Here is an 18,899-nt window from a genome sequence, read left to right as displayed (position 1 = left end):
GTCTATTATCACATCGGGGGTCAGCCACTCGGGTTTCCTTTTCTCCATGAACTTCTATTCCATGCCGTGGTCGCATGGATTTTTCTCCGGGTCCTCCGGATTTCCCTCCACGTTTATAATCAACGTGCTTTTAGAGCATTTGGCTGACGATATATTTTTGCGTGATAAGCCACTTTCGTTGAGCTATCATTTGTGGCCAGGTCGCTTCTGAAAAAGAGCTACGTAGCTCAATGGGCCTTACCTGGTAAAATAAACAAGTCTATAGTCTCACAGAGTGTTAACCGCCGCTCCACCCACGGCTTCGCGTGCTCGCAACGTTACGGCGTACACCGTGCCTCTGGGAACACCGCAGCCCAAATGGTGGCCTTCCCCCGGTAGGCTATGAGACTGCGTCCCTCACCAGCCTGTGGCAAGCTCACCTGCCGGAACCCGTCGGAGAAGTTGTTCTTGTAGTAGCGGATCATGGAGTTCCACCCGTCCATGAGCAGACCGCGCTTAGTGCGCTTGCCAGTGCTGTCGGGCGAGGGGCAGGTGGGGGGAGGGAGTGCGTGAGAGAATGGGGGGGGGGGGTGATTCATAATAATTTACATATGTAAGGCGCATTTAATCCGTATATCCCAATGGCCATGTATGTGTAGAGGAGTGAAATATGTGGTGCGCACAATTAGCCGAGGGCAACTGAGGGCAAACGGGTGCGCACGTTAGGTTTGCACGGGCAAACTGCCAGTTGTTAAGGGGCAGAGCAGGTGCAAACGGGGTCGACCGGTAGTGCACCTCAAAACCGGAGGTGTTGCCATGGAGACGGGAGATAAGGGTTGATTGATGGGCAAACAGGCGCCAGCCCGGCTGAGCTTAAAGAGACACACGAGAGGTCTCGGGTAATTGGCAAGGGGATATTAAGGACATGTGCATGAGCGGAGCGGGGAGTTGTTGCTGGGGACACGAATGAAGACATCTCGCTCGAGCCGTCAACGAACCTCAACCCTCACGCGTCGCCGGGCGGGTGTTGGCTAATCCCCCCGCCCGGGTCAGGCGGGTGAGCGGGTCTGAGGGAGCATCGGTGCGGGCAGCGGTGGAGTTGTAGAGCTGCTGTGTGCGGAGATGCTGTGTGCGACTATGCCGTGTGCAGAGTCGCTGAGAGCAGAGCTGCCGAGTGCAGGATAAGTGAGGTGTAAAGTAGATACGAGGGGGAGAAGTTAAACCTAAGTGACCATACAGATAGTTATAGGAGTGCCTACGACTGGTGCAAGAACAGGTGAATAAAGTGTAAGCACGTGACCTGTTACAACGTGTCGGTGCGAGTAATTTTTTAACACACTACATATGGAAAGCAGGAAAAAAACAGAAACAGGGTAAATGGCCTCAAGCAATGTTCTTCATGGAAAGGCCCGCAGGCCAATGGCGGCCCTTGGTGGCCTTTAGCGCAGCCCCCGACAATACACAAATGTGAAAACAAACCCCATCTTGCTGTCAAACCCAACAATGGTTTCAAATGCGTGGCAGCCCTCTGATGATGTCTTATCAGCGAAAGTGGGCCCCCCCCCCCCCTCTGAAAATTTGTGAAAAACACTGGCCGAGATCTAGGGGGTAAAGGCCAATTTAAAGAGGTGAGTTTTCAAGGGGGGCTCTGATTGTCTTATCATCAAAGACAAAGCATTCTAAAGCTTGTGAGCTGTACTGGCAAATGCCCAATCACCCCTACAGGAAACGAGCCTTGACCTCGGAGTACTGAGAAGACGGCAATCTGAAGAGCTCAGAGCGATCTCGTTGGTGCACGAGTGGACCAGGAGTGCGAGTGGAGTTTCTTCAGGTGGCGTCGAGCTTTGCAAAGTAGCAAGCTATCCCGTGTCTCCCTTGTGACAGAGAAATGTGACACCACGTCGCGGGGCCGTCGCCCGGTCGCTAACGTACGTGTTTAGTTCATCGCGCGCGCGCACAACGGGAGCGTTATCGCGCCAAGGAGCGTAAACCATCTCGTGAACTGAGATCGTCCTCGCAGCCGCGGCGTTTGGCTCGCTAATCGAACAAATATGGTCACTGCATCGTGTACTTTCAGATGCGGCCGTCTGGAAGGCTCTTCCGTCTGATATTAGGAAGCCACTGGAGCTATGAACTTGTAAATCGAAGTTGAAAACTAATTTCTGAAGAACTGCATTTTGTGTTTAGTTTTGTTGTCCTTCTCCTGCACCTCTGATTAGCGTGGTTGGCTACGTATGGTGCGAAAGTTCAACATACATATGTACATACAACAGGGCACGCGGTGTTTCACGTGGACTGCTAGATGCAGTTGTGGTAGTTGCCATGAGGTTGTGGCAGTGGTCATGTGCTGCACGCGATGTGGTTGTGGTGGAGGGCGTGCAGTTGTGATCCTATGGTTGCCGAAGTAATGCGCTTGAGGTGATGATCATGCGATGGCTGTGATTGTGTTATGGTCGTACAGTTGTGGTCATGCGGTTGCGGTGGTGATAATGTGGTTGCTACGATGTGGTAGTGATCGTGGGGTTGCCGTGATGGTGGTAATTATGCGATTGCTGTGAAGCGATGGCGGTGGTCGTGCGGATGTGATCACGCGGTTGCTGTTGTGGTGGTGATGATGATGTGGTGAATTGGATGTGGTTGCAGTGGTGATGGTTCATGTGGTTGTGATGGCGATGATGATACGGTCAATGGGATGTGGTTACGGTGGTCGTGGTTCGTGCAGCTGTGGTGGTGGCCGTGTGACGCTCACCGCGTAAAGTCGGTCTTGAGCGCGCCCGTCCCAGCGTACTGCTTGGCGCAAGCATCCGCATTGTCGGCCCAGACTGTGGGGGGGCAGCGTGGGGGTTTCGGTGGGGAGGGGGGGTGGGGGTAGGGAGGTGCAGAGAACGGCCGATACTTTAGTTCAGGTCTGTGAGGGTCTGACGGGTGACGAGTGGACACAAGACCAAAAGTCTTTCGTCTAAAACTAGACTCAAATATTTGTTATTTAACCAGGTAAAGGCCCACTAAGCTATGTAGCTCTTTTTTCAGAAGCGACCTGGCCACAACTAATAGCTCAATGAAGTGGCTCATCGTGTGGAAACGTATAGTGGCCAAATACTCTAATGCACCTTTTTAAATGTGGAGGAAAAAACCGGAGGACCTTGAGAAAAATCCACGCGACCACGGGGAGAACATATAAAACTCCAACTCTACAGGCGTCAGGGTTAGAATCGAATTCACGACTTCAGATATACCAGGGGAGGTAGTTAACATCTCACCACAGTGGAGCCCTCTCCCCACCGTGGCGCCCTTAACTATATATGGTATCGTTAAGAAAATAAGAGGAATCAAGAGCATGGCGAGACAACAATTTGAACACAAAACCTTTCGATGCGAGACGGCACATCACACTCCGCTGCTCTGCTACAGTTCACACAGAAGGGCCAGTGACACAACTTCGCTTGGAGCTGCAATTCCTCGAGAGCTGTCTCTGTAACGGTGACGTAGCTGCTATGACAGCCGCATTTAGCAGGGATGAAACGAGTCTCTGGACGTCCCGAAGACGAGCAGGAAGTCCGATGGCTCTCTCCCTGTCAATCGGGGAAGCCTTTTTGAGACCCTCTTGCAGAGTCTGACGGCCCATGATGATGATCTAAGCTGTCACCATCTCATCCACCTCCTCTTAAACCTTTCAATGAAACTAAATAAATGTTTATTTAACCAGTTAAAGGCCCACTGATTTATACAGCTCTTTTTTCAGAAGCGATCTGGCCACAAATGATAGCTCAACAAAGTGGTTAATCATCATGTGGAAATTTCTAGCAGCCAAATACTCTAAATGCATGTTTCTAAATGTAGAGGGAAAAACCAGACGACCCAGAGAAAAATCCACGTGACCACGGAGAGAACATGCAAATGCAAAATATAGAGCAGGCGTCAGGGTCGGGATCGAACCCACGAACTCCTGCATAACAGGCGAGGTAGTTACCATCTCGCCACCGTGGCAGCTTCTGCTCCACACAGTGCGGGCCTGTCCTTAGGCGCAAACATTCAAAATGATTCTTCCTCAGGTCCTCGTGTATCTCCTCCACATGGTTGCCATCTTCTCGAGCAGGGGTAGGCTACCTGCGGCTCCGGAGCCACATGCTTCTCTTTAAGGACAGCTTCGTGATGTAACGTGTGTGTGTGTGTACGTAAGCATTCACATGCATTGCGCCTCTTGAGATATTGAGCGTTGTACCGAATTCGAAAAAAATGGCTGCTGCTTGTTATTTTCATTGCCGACCCATGTTCTGGAACGTTCCGACCCTCACCACGTGACTGGTTACGCAATGTGGGCTGGCAGCATTTCAGGAGCATTTCAGTAGCATTCATTAGGAGAGTTTTTGGGTCAAACCCGGTCCCCTGTTCTGCACTCATATCAATGCAGTATTTACAATACATTTCATTTCGCCACTGGCTCACTAATGCAGCTACTCACGAGCAAGGATCGCGATGCCCCCCCCCCATCCCCCTCATCCTCCCCACCCCCCAGGGCCCTGCTTATGATCAGCACTTTAAGCAGCTCCTGGACCTATCTTCACCGCAAATACAAACCCCCCCCTCTCCATTCCAGCGACTTGGAGTGCCCAACAACCGCCACCTCAAGCTTGCAAAGCCAGGCTCTTCCTCCTCTTCCTCCTCTTCCGCAGCCGCCGCTGCTCTCGCGACACGTGCCGCAACAACAAAAACATTTTGCGGAAAACGCAACATTTCCGTTTGCATGACGGCGAATGTGATCGTTGTTGTTCGTTACGAGCGTCTCGTCGGTGTTGGCGTCGTTCATCTGGGCCCCATTAAATTGCACGTCTGCACGTGCGGCTGGGAATTTGTTTTTCTTTAACAAATCCCTGGGACGGTGTTTGGCACGGCACGGTAAGTGTCGGGAGGTCTGCGGCGGCGGCTACTGCGGAGAAGATAGGGTGTGCGCACGCGCGTGCGTGTGCACAGCTTTGAATCAGGAGGCTGTCAGACATCCGGTTACATTTACGGTTGAACTGATTGCGAGAAAGTTGGCGAGCTGCCAGGCAGGGATAAAGCCTTGATGGATGAGACACCGGCGGAGCCAGGCCCAAGCATGGGTGGCTCACGGTCCAAGCGCTACCCAACGAGGTGGACGGGGCTTACGCGAGAGAGCGCGCGCGCGCACGAGCAATCAAACGCGCATGTACACACGAGAAAATATGCACACACACAACCAAATACGCACACACACACGCACACAGACGAGCAAACTCACGAACGCACACACGACCAAACACGCGCACACAGAGGAAAACACATGCACACACACGAGCAAACACACACACACGAGCAAACACACACACACGACCAAACACACGCACGCACACACAACCAAAGACACGCAAGCACACAAACGTACACAGAAGAAAACACGCACACACGAGCAAACACCTACACACAGCAATTACGTACACACACACACGAGCAAACAAACACACACACAACACAGCAGATGCACGCACAAACACAGCCGAGGCTGCGGGAGCTGGTTGGGTTAGCGAGCAGCTATTTGACGATTGTCCTTGTTGACACAAACTACATGCAGAAAGGGTCGCTCGAGTTGGGAATCAAATCCTCGGCACTTCTCGCTGTGATAGTGCGAGCGTTGTAATCACTGCGCCACCGCCACCACCAACCACCCTGCTGCCCGGCTGGCAAAGGCACGGCGGGTTGCAGGCAGAAAGGATGAGCGCACCTGCGCCAGCAGCAGGAGTGGCAGCAGAAGCTGGCGCTCGCCGGTAGAGATGCGCAGGTGCTCATTTGCGGCAGGTTAGACACAGGCCCGCCAATTATGCTCAACGTGCAGGCTACACAGATTGCGCGTGAAACCATGCCAGGTACTCGGATGCACGTGCATGCGCACGCGCGAGCTCTGGCACGAAGAACAAAGATTGGCCTTGTCGCCGTGTTGCAGGCTGCAGGAACGAATGGCATTTACCAAGTTTACTGCTGGGGAAATAGGCGACCACATAAATTCCCAACTCCCATCTTGAGCTGTGACTCCCGTCGTGGTGGCCGCAGCAGTGGCGCTCGCGCCTCGCAGCAGTAGCAACAAGGGCCCTGGGGTTCGATTCCCTACGTGGAGTTTGTACAATATCTCTACAATATCTCTACAATATCTCTTCCTCTGTTCTACTTGGGTTGTCCCCGGGGTTCTTTGGTTTCCTCCCACAGTAAAAAAAAGCATTTGCCAAACATCCCAATGCTGAAAGATTACACCGCAAATTACTCAACTAGGATCACATCCCGATTCGCACGGTTGGCTACGTACGGTGAGAAAGAAGTTCAATGTGCGTACATACATACACACCCAGCAGTGGCAACATCATCCCCGACTGCGAAAAACTTGGCAGGACCCTCCCGAGAAAACTGTTTTGAGACTCAGTGAAGCACAATAATAATAATCTTCCATACGGCTGATGTAGATGCAGAGCAACAATTTCATATTGAGGTGGTCAATCCAGAGAACCGCAACAGGGAGCAGCGGATTTTATCGCTGCGATGTCTCCTTCGTATTTGCGGATCGGGCATTGGATCGTGAGATGGTGTACGGCCTGTTCTGGATGACCGCAGTCGCACATTACTGGAGAGTTTATAATAATCACAAGATAGGATGTGTGTTTACAGCTGTCCAATAGGAATCTGAAGGGGGAAGCATTTAAAAAATCAGACAAGCAAGAGTTACAACAATGTTGTAATGGATTAAATGTCTCGGGGGGGGGGGGGGGTGATGCAGGAACGACATTGCAAGGGCATCCCAAGCATGATTCTAAACGCCCGCTTGTCTCATTAACGAAGCTTAGGGCTCCATGTCGGGCAGCCTGCATCATACCACAGAAGGGCACGCCTACCGGATTAAACAAGCGCCTCCTTTTTCTTCTTCGTATTTGTGAACCGGGCACTGCATCGTCATATGTTGTATGATCTGTTCCGGATGACCGCAGTTGCACACTACTGGAGAGTTTTTTTTATTAATGCGCCTTCAACTACACCACAGTGTGGCAAGCACACTGGGGTGGGCCAGGCTGGGATCGCATCTGACCACTTTGGTATCATCCCATTGCTGATGTTCACACACAGCACCAAGAAATCATTCAAGGCTGAGTTGACCTAGGGGTGACCCAGCGCAAGTACGGGTACCACTTGTCCGTGGCCAGGGATCAAACGCAAGCGATCGGGGCTGACGGGTGAGAAGCCAATACGATACCACTCTGTTCCCACACCCACAAAGACTAACATCACCAAGATCCCTGTGCAGCCATACAGACTGTTGGGGCAAATGGCGTTAACGAGCAACTATGAAGGCACGAAGAAAGGGGATGTTGTGGGCAACAGCATCATGCCCGGCCGGCTTCATCTCCCCGGCATTGATATTTCACACACAGAACCAGGTCGTAATTTAAGGCTGAGTCGACCTAGGGGAGGCCCACAATAAATATAGATACCACTCTCCGCTGACGTTAACTGTATCGATGAATCAAACCCAGGTTGCTGGGATGACTAAGTAAAAAAAAAAACGCACAGCATCGCTCTCTCTGACGCACGCATGCACGCATCACAGCGCACCGTTGCCATGCTACTGGGGGACACGGCGATCACAGACCTGCGCCCACGCGCATGTCACACCGAGGCGCGCGCGGGGCATGCGTGCCCACCGCAAAATTGCTAAGCACAAACCCAAAGGCCCAATGCGACAAAGGGGCAGCTTCGGCAGTGTGGTGAGAGTGGGCGAGTGGGTGAGTTGATGAGCGAGTGGGTAGGTGAGCGCTTCAGTAGGTGGGCGAATGCGTGAGTGAGTGAGCTGGTGACCGAGTGAGTAAGTAAGCGGGCGGGTGAGTGAGCGAATGTGTTGTTGCGACCTGCAGCGTGGCAAGTGTGTTAGTGAGTTAGAAAATGAGTGGGTGGATGAGCGAATGTGTGAAGGGGGTGGGCGAGCGTGTTGTTGTTACCTACAGTGCGGTGGCGGTTAAACAGTGTGGATCAGACAAAAGTCAGCCTGGTAGACCGAATGTCTCTAGCATGGGTGGGGGAATCAACGAGTGACGTTCACGGGAACAGAAACGGTGGGAGTAGCGATAAAGAAGCGCTTGTCCGCACGTCCTTCTTATCCGCCGAGCGACGATGCAGGCGTGCGAATATTAACATCAGCGAATATTAATATCAGCGAATATTAATATCCAGCGTGCCGCTGCACCGCACATGCCGTACCCGTCTCGCGAGGGTCAAGGTTCAACCGCATGGCTTGTCGCGCGGGGCTGCGCCCAGAAGCAAGATTGTCCGCGGTGAGAGAAGCCGCCCGCATTAATCGAGGAATTAACGAGCGAAGAAACGCGCCCGTGGGTTTGCGGTGCGAAGCCTCGGCGGGAACAGTTCCGCGGGTTGGCGCATTACAAACGTCGCCAATTAAACCGAGTAAGAGCTCGCAGAGCGAACTGCGGTCCGTGGGGAAATAAATAAAACGCAGGCACCGACCGTTTCTGTAAATCTTCTCAAACTCGGCATGCTCCTCCACCCTCTGGCCGGCGTGCAGGATCCCCACGCGCTGCGCAGACACATAGAAATGAGCACACACACGGATACACGCGCACACACACACACGGAGACATACACACACACACACGGAGACGCGCGCACACAGACATACAGACACACGGCACACACACGCGGAGATGCACATACGCACACACGCGGAGACGCGGATAAGGAGACGCACACACGGAGATGCGCGCAGACACACGGATATGCGTACACACGGGGAGACAACACAGGGACCATATTTATGCTTTTAACAAACAAAAAAACTCCCTGTACATTCCATGTCAATAACAAGACCATGTGTGTGTATAAACCTTCTTCGTGGCACATAGAGAGGCCAGGCAGAGTTGGAGTGGATGATAACAGTTGGGAGTCCACACTTGTTTTACACCATGAGCACAAATACACACAAAAATCATTCGCCACTAAGTGCGCTTTGAGACATCGTCAAAGTGTTGAAGGCTCGCTGAAAAGAGGTCATGCGACAGACCCAGATGATATGGGTTAACTGACTGAGATGACTGGCAGATGAAAGACACATACAGATGCAAACATAAACACACACACATATATACAAACACACACAGTATATATAAAGAGACAAAGATCATCTATATAACCTTAAAAAACTGTTGGGGCAAGTGCTGTAAGCGAGCACCTATGAAGACCGGTATGAACAGACGCTGGCGCGTGAACACACATACAAAGCAAACCAACTAAACATCAAGTACGTGTGTGGAGGTGTGTGTGTGTGTGTGTCGGTGGAAATTGTGTAGTGGTTAGCCCGCTGTGCCACGAATTCGGCAACCCGAGTTCGATTCCCGCTCATGGCCAACACCAGTGACGATTACTTGAACCGGTCCTGGGCCTCCGCTAGGTCCACTGAGCTCCAAATGAGTACCTGGTTCCGTGTGTAAACACCGCCGCTGGGGAGACAAAGGTGGCCGGGGGTGATGTTGGCCACCAACCCCCTCATGCGCCATGCCGGCCTTCATAGGTGCTCGCTAACAGCACTGGCCCCAGCAGTCTGTTAAGGCTATTCGGGAGACCTTTGTCTTTTTGTTCGCGAGCACTTGGGAGGTCTTAACGAAAAAAATCATCGGTAGCGAGGGGGCCAGAAGAGGAGGCAGCCGAGACGACGCGAGACCCAGAGTGGGAAGGGACGCGGGAGCCACCCCCGCAGCGGGATCCGGTGACACCGGCAGCTGCTGTCCCATCGCGTGGCTCACGCACGCGCCGCGCTAATCTCCGCCACACTCCTGCCCGGTACCTCCCTCCCCCCACCGCCCCACCGCTCGCCTCCCCCCCCGCCCACAGTCTGGTCGGAGTCAGCGCTTCAGATTAGCCATGCCGCCGGCACAAAATAAACACGGGCAAGCGAAGTTCTTGGGATTTCAGCGGCGGCGTCCACGAGACGGCACGTTAAAAATGAACAGATCCGAAAAAAACAGAATTATCTTTAAAAAAAAATCTCAAATCCAAACCGTTTAAAATCAGAAACTCATTCCACACGGTGTTTGGTGTTTGTATCGTGCCGGGAGAAGCAGTACTGGGGGTGTGGGGGGGCACGAGGGTGGTGAGGGGGTGGGTTGGGTGGTGGGTGGCACCTGCAGCTGCGACTGGAGCGAGCGCCGTGCCAGCATGCTCTGCACCACGTTCGTGCGGTCAAGGCAGTCGATGCAGTTGGTGCGGAACACTCCCTCCTGCTGCTGCGCCACCTTGCCCTCGTTGTCCACCAGGAAGTACCTGCGCCACCGACGGGACACGGACAAAAACACAAACGCCACCGTTAAGCCTGCTCAGCGGCGTGTTAGAGCAATGATAAAAATAATAATGTCAACTTGTAACGCCATGCCACCACACAGTCATCGCTCACTCTCAAATAGAGATAGAGAGACACAGAGAGAGAGAGAGAAAGAAGACGACTCAGAGCAGAGGTCGCAATCGGGTACCCGATACCCGTACCCTACCCGATACCCGGCTACCCGTACCCGGCCGGATATGGGTACGGGTACCCGTTTGCAACCCTGGTGCGGCCGGGTACGGGTACGGGTAAAGAATCAAAACCCGTTTGCGACCTCTGTCTCAGAGGCACCAGGAGGAGGAACCAAAGATGAGCGCGAAGGCAGCAGCAGCAGCGGCCACGCAGTGAGCTAGAAATCCACAAAAATTTCCAAGCTCTGCGGTCCTCTATATATTGAGGTGTTATCGACCACTCAATGAGTGTTTACACATGGAAGGAAACCGGAGCACCGGGAGAAAACCCACATGTGCGAGGGGGGAACGCTCTATCCCAAACACACGGATCAGGTGGAGTCCACATTTTTGCTGTAGTGCATTGTCCTGGCGAGCCAGGGTATGGTGGCAGCTCCTCGATGCCCACAAAGTTTCACAACAAGATTTGTGCTGCGATCCACCACCCCTCGCTGCTGCGTCCACAGCAGTGCTGGGTTACAGGCAGCCACGTGCAGCGTAGCCACCACCACCGCCGCCCGCCCGCGAGTGCCCCGTGGTTGTTGGCGAGCTCCTATTGTGGCCGGCGCCGAAAAACGAGGGGCGCCAGGCGCGTGTGGAAGCTCTTCCCTGCTCAGCACTGACGTTCTACAGCGATGACGGTTCTACACAAGCACTCCGGGGAGCTATTTTAAGTTGAACAAAAGATGCGAGCTTTTGAAATGCAGACTGGATTTTATCTTGCAGATAAGATACCTACGCTGTGCGTCCAGGGCTGCCCGATATTAATGTCAAGCTACGTTAAGTGAGAAGAAATACATTTAAAGTTGATTGACAGCACCACCAGAGCACTTGAGTGATGTCAATGCATTGTGCTGTTGTATTATAGTGGATTTTGGCTAGCCATCGAACAAAGACAGTCAATGCATCACGTGCTTTCAGATGCGCTTCTGCGGCACTCTGGAACACTCTTCCTTCCGATATTAGGAAGCCACAAGAGCCATGCACTTTTAAATAATATAGATTGAAAACTCGTTGCTTTAGTGCTGCTTTTTGTGTTTGGCTTGTTGTCCTTCCCCCGCACCTCCGATTAGCACGGTTGGCTACGTACGGTGCAGAAGACGTTCACATACATACAACATGCACATACATAGTGGAAACAACATTGCAGTGATGCCAGCAGGCTCGGCAAAGCTGCAACGAAGCTCCCGATCATAACGTTAACTCAGGCTGAACATACAGTTCTGTGAGCGGCTGCAAGAATAATGCGTTCAATTTCGATTTAAAGCTTTCGGGACTGCAGGGATTCATATTCTTGGTTCTTTCGGTAAAGCCACGTAAAAGGGAAAAACAATAAAATAATAAAAATAATAACGTCGTGAGAATTGTATTGTTTTATTTTTATTATTTTATAGTTTTTCCCTTCTACGTGACTTTACCGAAAAAACCAAGAATAATAATACGTTCATCAATAACACCGTGACCATTTTACATCCCTATGAAAACGGGCCATTGTCCAAAGCGTTCCTATCTCTGTATAAGTTTTTATTTTAAGGCCAAACACATACACAGTGTTATTATTGACGAATGCTCTTTGACCGCGTTTTTGCGTGTTACTTGTGCACCACTGCCAACGCAGCAGTAGCAACAGCTGCAGAGTCGCCAAATAATTTATCTTCGAGAAGGGCCAGGGTTGTTATTTTTTATTTTTAGCTACTGCGGCAAAGCTTCGATCGGGCAGAATAACCACCACTCCTAACTCTGCACGAGCGGGAATCAAGCCCAGGTGTCACTCGCGGGCACGTCGAAAGCACCGCGGCGCTCCTTCCCCATTTTATCTGGATTCTTTCAGCCGCGGCCGATAACGCGTCACAGACGAACGCTCCTGCCACTGCACCGATAAAAAAGCTTCGTCTTAGCAGCAGCGCGTGCCGCTTTCCCGCCTTCGCCACGCCGATATTTGGTGGGGCAAGGCAAGCTGAGGGAGACCCGGCATTGATTTATATTCCCAGCCCGCGGGTGCCCTATGGGGGGGGAGGGGGGGGGCCAGGGGGCGGGTATTCGATGAACCCGCCGCCGCCCTCCTCCTCCGCCAGCCACCATTGTCGCTGGGTCAAGCCGTAGAGTTGTTACTTTTTGGGATTTTACGCACAGGGAGGGAATTTCGCACGCAGATGACTCTGGCGGCAGTCCCTGAAGGTGCCCGCCGGCCCCTGGTCCCTACACTTCTTTTCTTCTCAACAGATGTAGTGGCTCGGCAAACAGAACCGTCAAAGCAACGATACACAGAGTGGATAAACGAGTCCCGAGTGGGAGACGTTCCGGTCGATTTAGATTGCGTAAACATTTTCATCGACTACCCTTTGCGGTCGAGTATACGGGCACCCTCTAAAAATGGCCTCCCAAAAGGCGGGAAACCCCCAACCAGCCACACCCCCCCGGCGTGACGCGGTTGGCGCCACTGAACTCCGGCCAACACCTCCCGTTCAGTGGCTCGTGCCAAGCGGCGAGATGTTTTCCCCCCGAACGGTTTCCGCGCTCCCCCAACGAGCCGGGTAATCCATCGCATAATCGGTAGAGTCACCGATTACTTAAATAATCGGACGGCTCAGCTCGAAAAACTCGATTGAGCCCTCATTTGACACGTGGGAGCCCCCTGCACGAGGCTGACTCCGCGCTTCACCGCTATATTTATTAGTGCTGCGAGCGATCCTCGGCAACCATGGCGACGACAGCCCGATGCCTTGTCGGCGATAACGGCAACGGCCGCGGCATTTCATTTCATCTCGTTCCTTGCGGACGGCACAGCCACCGCGGGGGCAATGGCGCCGGCGGCGGTGGCTTTGGTGGCGAGCCGCCTCGAGCGAGGTGTTTGCGGGTGACAGGTTGGCGCGTGATCTCGCCCACAAAACACAGTGGCGAGATGTTAACTTCCCCGACCTAGTATGAAGGAGGTCATGGGTTCAATCGCGACCCGAACGCTTGGATTTTTCTCCAGGTCCTCTGGCTTTTCCCCTAAACAATTAGAATCAACATCACGCGTTTATAGTATTTGGTTGCAATAAATTTCCACATGATCTGACACTTTTTGAGCGATTATTTGTGGCCAGGTCGCTTCTGAAAAAGAGTTACATAGCTCAGTGGGACTTACCTGGTAATAAAATGAAAATAATATATATTTTTTTAGAGTTTTTTTCTTGTTTAAATCTGCGGAAATGTTACTTTCGCACAGCACGAGGCGGCGTGATGCGGGGAGCGCCAGGCGACCCCCGCTGCGTGGCGGGGGCCGTGCCGAACGATCGCAACGGAACGGCGCAGCGAGAGCAACGATGGCACAAAAGGAAGATCCCCTTGCCGTGCGCCGAGCGCTTCGTTTTATAACGGCGTGACTTTTGGGAAGGGTGAAGGGGGAAAGGAGCAACGGGATGCTTTTGAAATAGGATCTCCCCAGCCCCCGTAAATCCGCTTTCGTGGAAGCGGCGGTATTATTGGAAGAACGCCGGATAAAGGGGACCGTGCTTAAACGTACATCGACAGAAGGACACGGCGGTGGCAGCCAGCGGATAGAGGATGGGGGCGGGGTGAGAGGGGGGTGAGAGTCGAAGAGAAACAGGGGGTGGAGGCGGCTTTAGCAGCGAGTGGTGGGATGGAGGGAGAGGTGACCTTGCTGAGACACATGCTGCCGCCTCCATCAGCTGTCAGAGCCAATAAGTAGCACCGTTACCCGGGGATCACAGCACGGGAGGAGGGAGGGAGCGGAGAGGTGGGGGGGTGACAGTGAGCGGCACGTGTCACGTGTCACTAGAAAGCACGCGGTCCCTCACATCACACGTGTGGCGCGGGAGCGCACTCCCGTGCACCCAGAGGCATTGCCAAAGATAAAACAGGCGGCCAGTACACATGTACACGCGTACAGAGAGATAGTATATATAAATAGTATGTGCAGTGTGGACGGCTGGGCTGCCTGGAGCAGCTTACAAACAGCGTCAATGGGTTGATTTCCCAGCAGCTGCCTGAAAATCTTGGCAAGAGTTAATGAAGTTGCTCAGCTCGTCGTAACGACCCAATGACAATCATTAGTCTACTCGTGCACTGTGTTAGGGTCTAAATTTGAGATTAGAAAAATAACTACACCCACATGAGTTTCATAAACAGTTGCACCTGTTAATTTATGTGCTTATGGCTCAGGGTGAGGGGAGGGAGGAACGGTGATGCAGTGGTTAACACAATACACAATGAACCTGACTACCCAAGATCGATTCCCGGTCACGGCTAATATCAGCGACGAGTGAGGTCTGAACAAGTCCTGGTGCCCACCATCCCCTTCATTTGCAACATTCAAGGCGTTCCATTTATGACATATGCATATCGTACGCCCGTAGTTTTTACAAATTGTAGCCACCGTATGTACGTATGTTGAACTTCTTTCACCCTGTACATAGCCAACCGTAATAATCGCAGGTGTGGGGGGGAAGGACAACAAACTCAACACAAAAATCATCTCTAAAGAAATTTGTTTTCAATTTTAAATCTTAAAAGTTACGGATGAAATGCACGATTCGACACGCTTGTATCATGAAGGTAAGACTTCAATTGACGAGTCAATGCGATGTCACGCACATGCAGTATTTCCTTCTTTCATACGGCATTAAAAGAAAATGACAAAACATCACAACCATACGATTGGTGATCCGGCAAAAGTTACTGACAGGCAAACAAAGAAAAATATCCCCCGTATAGCCTTAACAGACTGATGGGGAAAGTGCTGTTTGTGAGCACCTATGAAGGCTGGCACGGCACACGAGAGGATGGGTGGCGAGCACCACGCCCGGCCGCCTATGTCTACTGAGTGGCAATGTTTAACCACCGCACTAGGTACTCATTTGAGGCCGAGTCAACCTTGGGGAGGCCCAGGACTGGTTCAGATAATCGTCACTGATGCTAGCCATGAGCAGGGATCGAAATCGGGTCGCTGGGTCCGTAGCGGAGCACGCTAACCGCGACGCTTCCGCTCCCCACTGAGAGGCACACACACTCAGTACAATGCGGTGAAACGTACGATGCATAAATGGACTGACAAATGGGGTCACCGTTTCACGAACAGAGGGGGTCATTCTCCCCACGTCAGTGCTCGTCTGAGCCCGCCGGTACTAGGAAACATAGCCCTCCCCCCCCCTCCCCCCCCCAGGTCTAGCGAAGCTCCGAGCATGCTAGACCGGAGCGTCACTGCAGCGGGTTCACCAACTAGCGCGGAATACCGGCGCGTGAAGCAAAGTGCCGCTCCGGAGGAAAGTGGCGTGAAGGTGGTGGCGGGGGGAGGGAGAGTGAAAGATGTGCAGATTAAGCATCAAAGAGACGATGGGGCCGGAGGGTTGGGGGGTTGCGGCGGGGGGGGGGGGTAGTGGGGGGGGGCAGAGGGGGGGGGCGAGTAGAGGGAAGGGGGCGGTTGGTGATGCACAGGGAGAGGCAGTGCTAATGTTTCGCGCACCCTGCAGTGTGCATTTATACAGCGCTGCTGCCAACACAACGGATGTGAATGACAGAGGCTTAACAGATCCGTCGATCAATTTAGATCAGTGCAGCGGACTGGGCGGGGGGAGACAGGTTAATGTTTGCTTGCCGTGCTTCATGCAAACGGCCGCGGATATGAAATATGAAAATCTTAAACGTAAATGAGAACGGATTGCCTAGGGAATACATTCCCTCAACGGACGAGCAAACAAAACACGGCTTATACAAAAACACATCGAGGTAAAGGTGCAGCCCTGCAGCTGCTCCCTCATGGCCAACGCTGGCAGAAGGGGGCCTCCGCTCCCGCGAGGAGCTCTTGAGAGGGCCTCCAAGAGGGTGCTGGGCCTACTCTTCCAAGCTAGCCAGATGTCTTAGAAGAGGTGGAAGTATCCACATTTTACCCCATGACACACGACCTACCTACCTACGGACCAACTGCTTACTCGAGTGTATACACACTCAAACACATATATGTGTGTGTGTATCTACACACACACACGTACATACATATACGTGTGTGTGTGTGTATATGTGTGTGGATACACACACACACACATACGTGTGTGCAAGCAGATTCGCAGAAGATTACTACATTGTGTGCACAAAGATGGTGACACGGACACAAGTTGTCACAACGCGAATGAGGCCGCTGGCTATTAGGCAAGACGGTTGTTAAATATTGAACAACTCGGCATTGATGGTACTAGCTGAGAAGAACAGACACTGGGTTTCCAGTGATGAATAGGAGGCATCGTGTGTGATCAAATCAAAATTTCTTCGCCCATTTTTCAAAGTGGAATAGTTTCTCTGTAACAGAGCCACGCACTGGCTGTGTCCACAGTCGTGTGCGCTTTGGATGCGAGCCATCTCCGATTGGACGGAATTCATCACGTGTTGCTCCTTCGTGTCCTCCTATCTCACCGCTTCCTGGAAAATATTTATTTGGAGAGGAAAGGGGAAAAAAAAGTAAGGTGGCCCTGTCATCGTCACCGTCGTCACCGTCGTCACCGTCGTCACCGTCGTCACCATCGTCACCATCGTCACCGTCGTCACCGGATAAAAAATAATGAACCGCCTCTTAAAAGAAGAGAAAGTGAGCAAGCAGCTCGCAATCGGAAGGTCGCGAGTTCAAATCCTGGTCTGGGGGGGGTGAGGGGGAGTTGACTCGGCCCATCATGTCCCCTTCCGGGGTAAAAAAAGAAGTACAACTTTGCGTGGGGAAGTTAATTAAACTATAATTTGTCTCTGTGAGTCCCAACAGCCTATTTAAAGGCTATAGAAAAATAAACGAACAATTATTTTATTTTACTATTTTTTACCTACGTGACTTTACCGAAAAACCTAAGAGTATAAAGCCCACCGAGCTGTGTAGCTCTTTTTAAGAAGTGACCTGCCCACAAATGATAGCCCAATGAAGTGGCTTATCATGTGGAAATTTATAGCAGCCAAACACTCTAAATGCGTGATATTGACTCTAAATGTGAAGGGAAAAACCGGAGAACCCGGAGAAAAATCCACGCGACCACGCGTAAATCTACGCGATGTAACCCCAAAAAACCTCTATTATGGATGATATTGGTCGCGAAAGCCTACGCGTTAAACTCCAAATATACAGCAGGCATCAGGGTCAGGATCGAGGTAGTTAAAATCTCTCCACCGCGAGTATGAAACCACAGGGGGGGGGGAACGGCCATGGGAGAGAGAAGAATAAATAAAATTACAAAAAGTTGCCAGGAGAGACTTCCAAATGGGTAACAGCTGTCGGCACCGCATCAGAATGCGCGTCCACGTCCGCGTCCGCGCGACGGCCCCAGAGAGCGACGGCGCATTCAGCGGGCGCTCGCTGTGCCCTCGCTCGCCTTTTAGCTCGCGCGTCGTTACGCAACATGAGGCTATGTTTGGAGACGATGGAAACAATGCTGTTGTTTAAAAAGAAAAGCCTGGAGGTCAGGGTAGGGGGCAAGCGAGCAGAGACGGCTACGATTAGGACAGGAGGAGGGGTGCGCTCGCTGGGGTCATCATCAGCTGCTCGTTATGAAGTTCGCAGCCGGTGCAGAAATAGGAGGCTTTGGTGAACGGCCCCCCCCACCCGAGCGAAAAATAAAATCCCCTTCGACATCAATGTCATGGCGGGGAAAGTAAAAAAACTAAAAAATCGTTTTGCAAACGGAAGCGATTACGCGGCCCTATTTATTTTGTGCTCCCTGTGCTGAACGTGCTAATTGCGTTATCCGCGTGCGCGCCGTGCGATTTCGCTGCGTGCGCGGCGAGCACGGTCGCCGCTCGTCAAAAAACGCGAAGGAAGTTCATTGCATTACAAACTCATTGCGAATCTAAACCAAATCAAGCGCGAACCATCACTCATCCCCGCCGTTATGCGGTCCGAGACCGATCCGTAAAAAAAGATTAAGTGCTGTGTGCATGTCCGCCTACCCCGCTGAGTGTAATCTGTGTTTAATTGGGATAAATAATACGCACAAAAACTAATAATGTGAAAACGGGCGAGCGGAAACTGCAGGATTGAACGCGAGCGTGTGGCTTCGGCGGTGGATCTGCTAAAACAGGTGAAAGCGCCGTGGTCACATCAACTCGCGCACATTCGGCAACAATTATTAATGATTTTGATTAAAAACAAAACCACCAGCTGTGTGGCGCACGCCTGCGGCTCTCGGAGCAGCAAGCACAGTGAAGCACCGTTACCCCAGAGCAGCATGCACAACTCCGGCGCCACACGGCTGCCTGCCCCCCTCAATGGGAAGCCCGTTCACAGGTGCAATCAAATCACCCAGCTGCCCCTCTTATACAGGGCAGCACTTTCACTCGGCCATTCAAATCATCTTATACAGGGCGCAGCGCTTTCACATGGCCAATCAAAT

General features: G+C 52.2%; 1 protein-coding gene across 1 annotated transcript in view; it reads right to left on the bottom strand.

Annotated features, from left to right (window-relative positions):
* The window catches only part of SACM1L (SAC1 like phosphatidylinositide phosphatase), a 59,218-nt gene that overhangs the window by 16,672 nt on the left and 23,647 nt on the right, over positions 1 to 18,899 (bottom strand). Inside the window, exons 13-16 of the mRNA XM_078606806.1 lie at positions 10,167 to 10,305; positions 8,497 to 8,566; positions 2,729 to 2,801; positions 420 to 513 (exon numbers count right to left, since the gene is read on the bottom strand). Of these exons, the coding sequence (XP_078462932.1) occupies positions 420 to 513; positions 2,729 to 2,801; positions 8,497 to 8,566; positions 10,167 to 10,305 (376 nt within the window). The remainder of the gene's footprint in view (positions 1 to 419; positions 514 to 2,728; positions 2,802 to 8,496; positions 8,567 to 10,166; positions 10,306 to 18,899) is intronic.

This window comes from Lampetra planeri, chromosome 26 (assembly GCF_965212315.1).
Source record: "Lampetra planeri chromosome 26, kcLamPlan1.2.h2, whole genome shotgun sequence".
NCBI lineage: Eukaryota > Metazoa > Chordata > Hyperoartia > Petromyzontiformes > Petromyzontidae > Lampetra > Lampetra planeri.
Note: the sequence above shows the minus strand (reverse complement) of the source record. Positions and strands in the feature narration are given on the sequence as shown.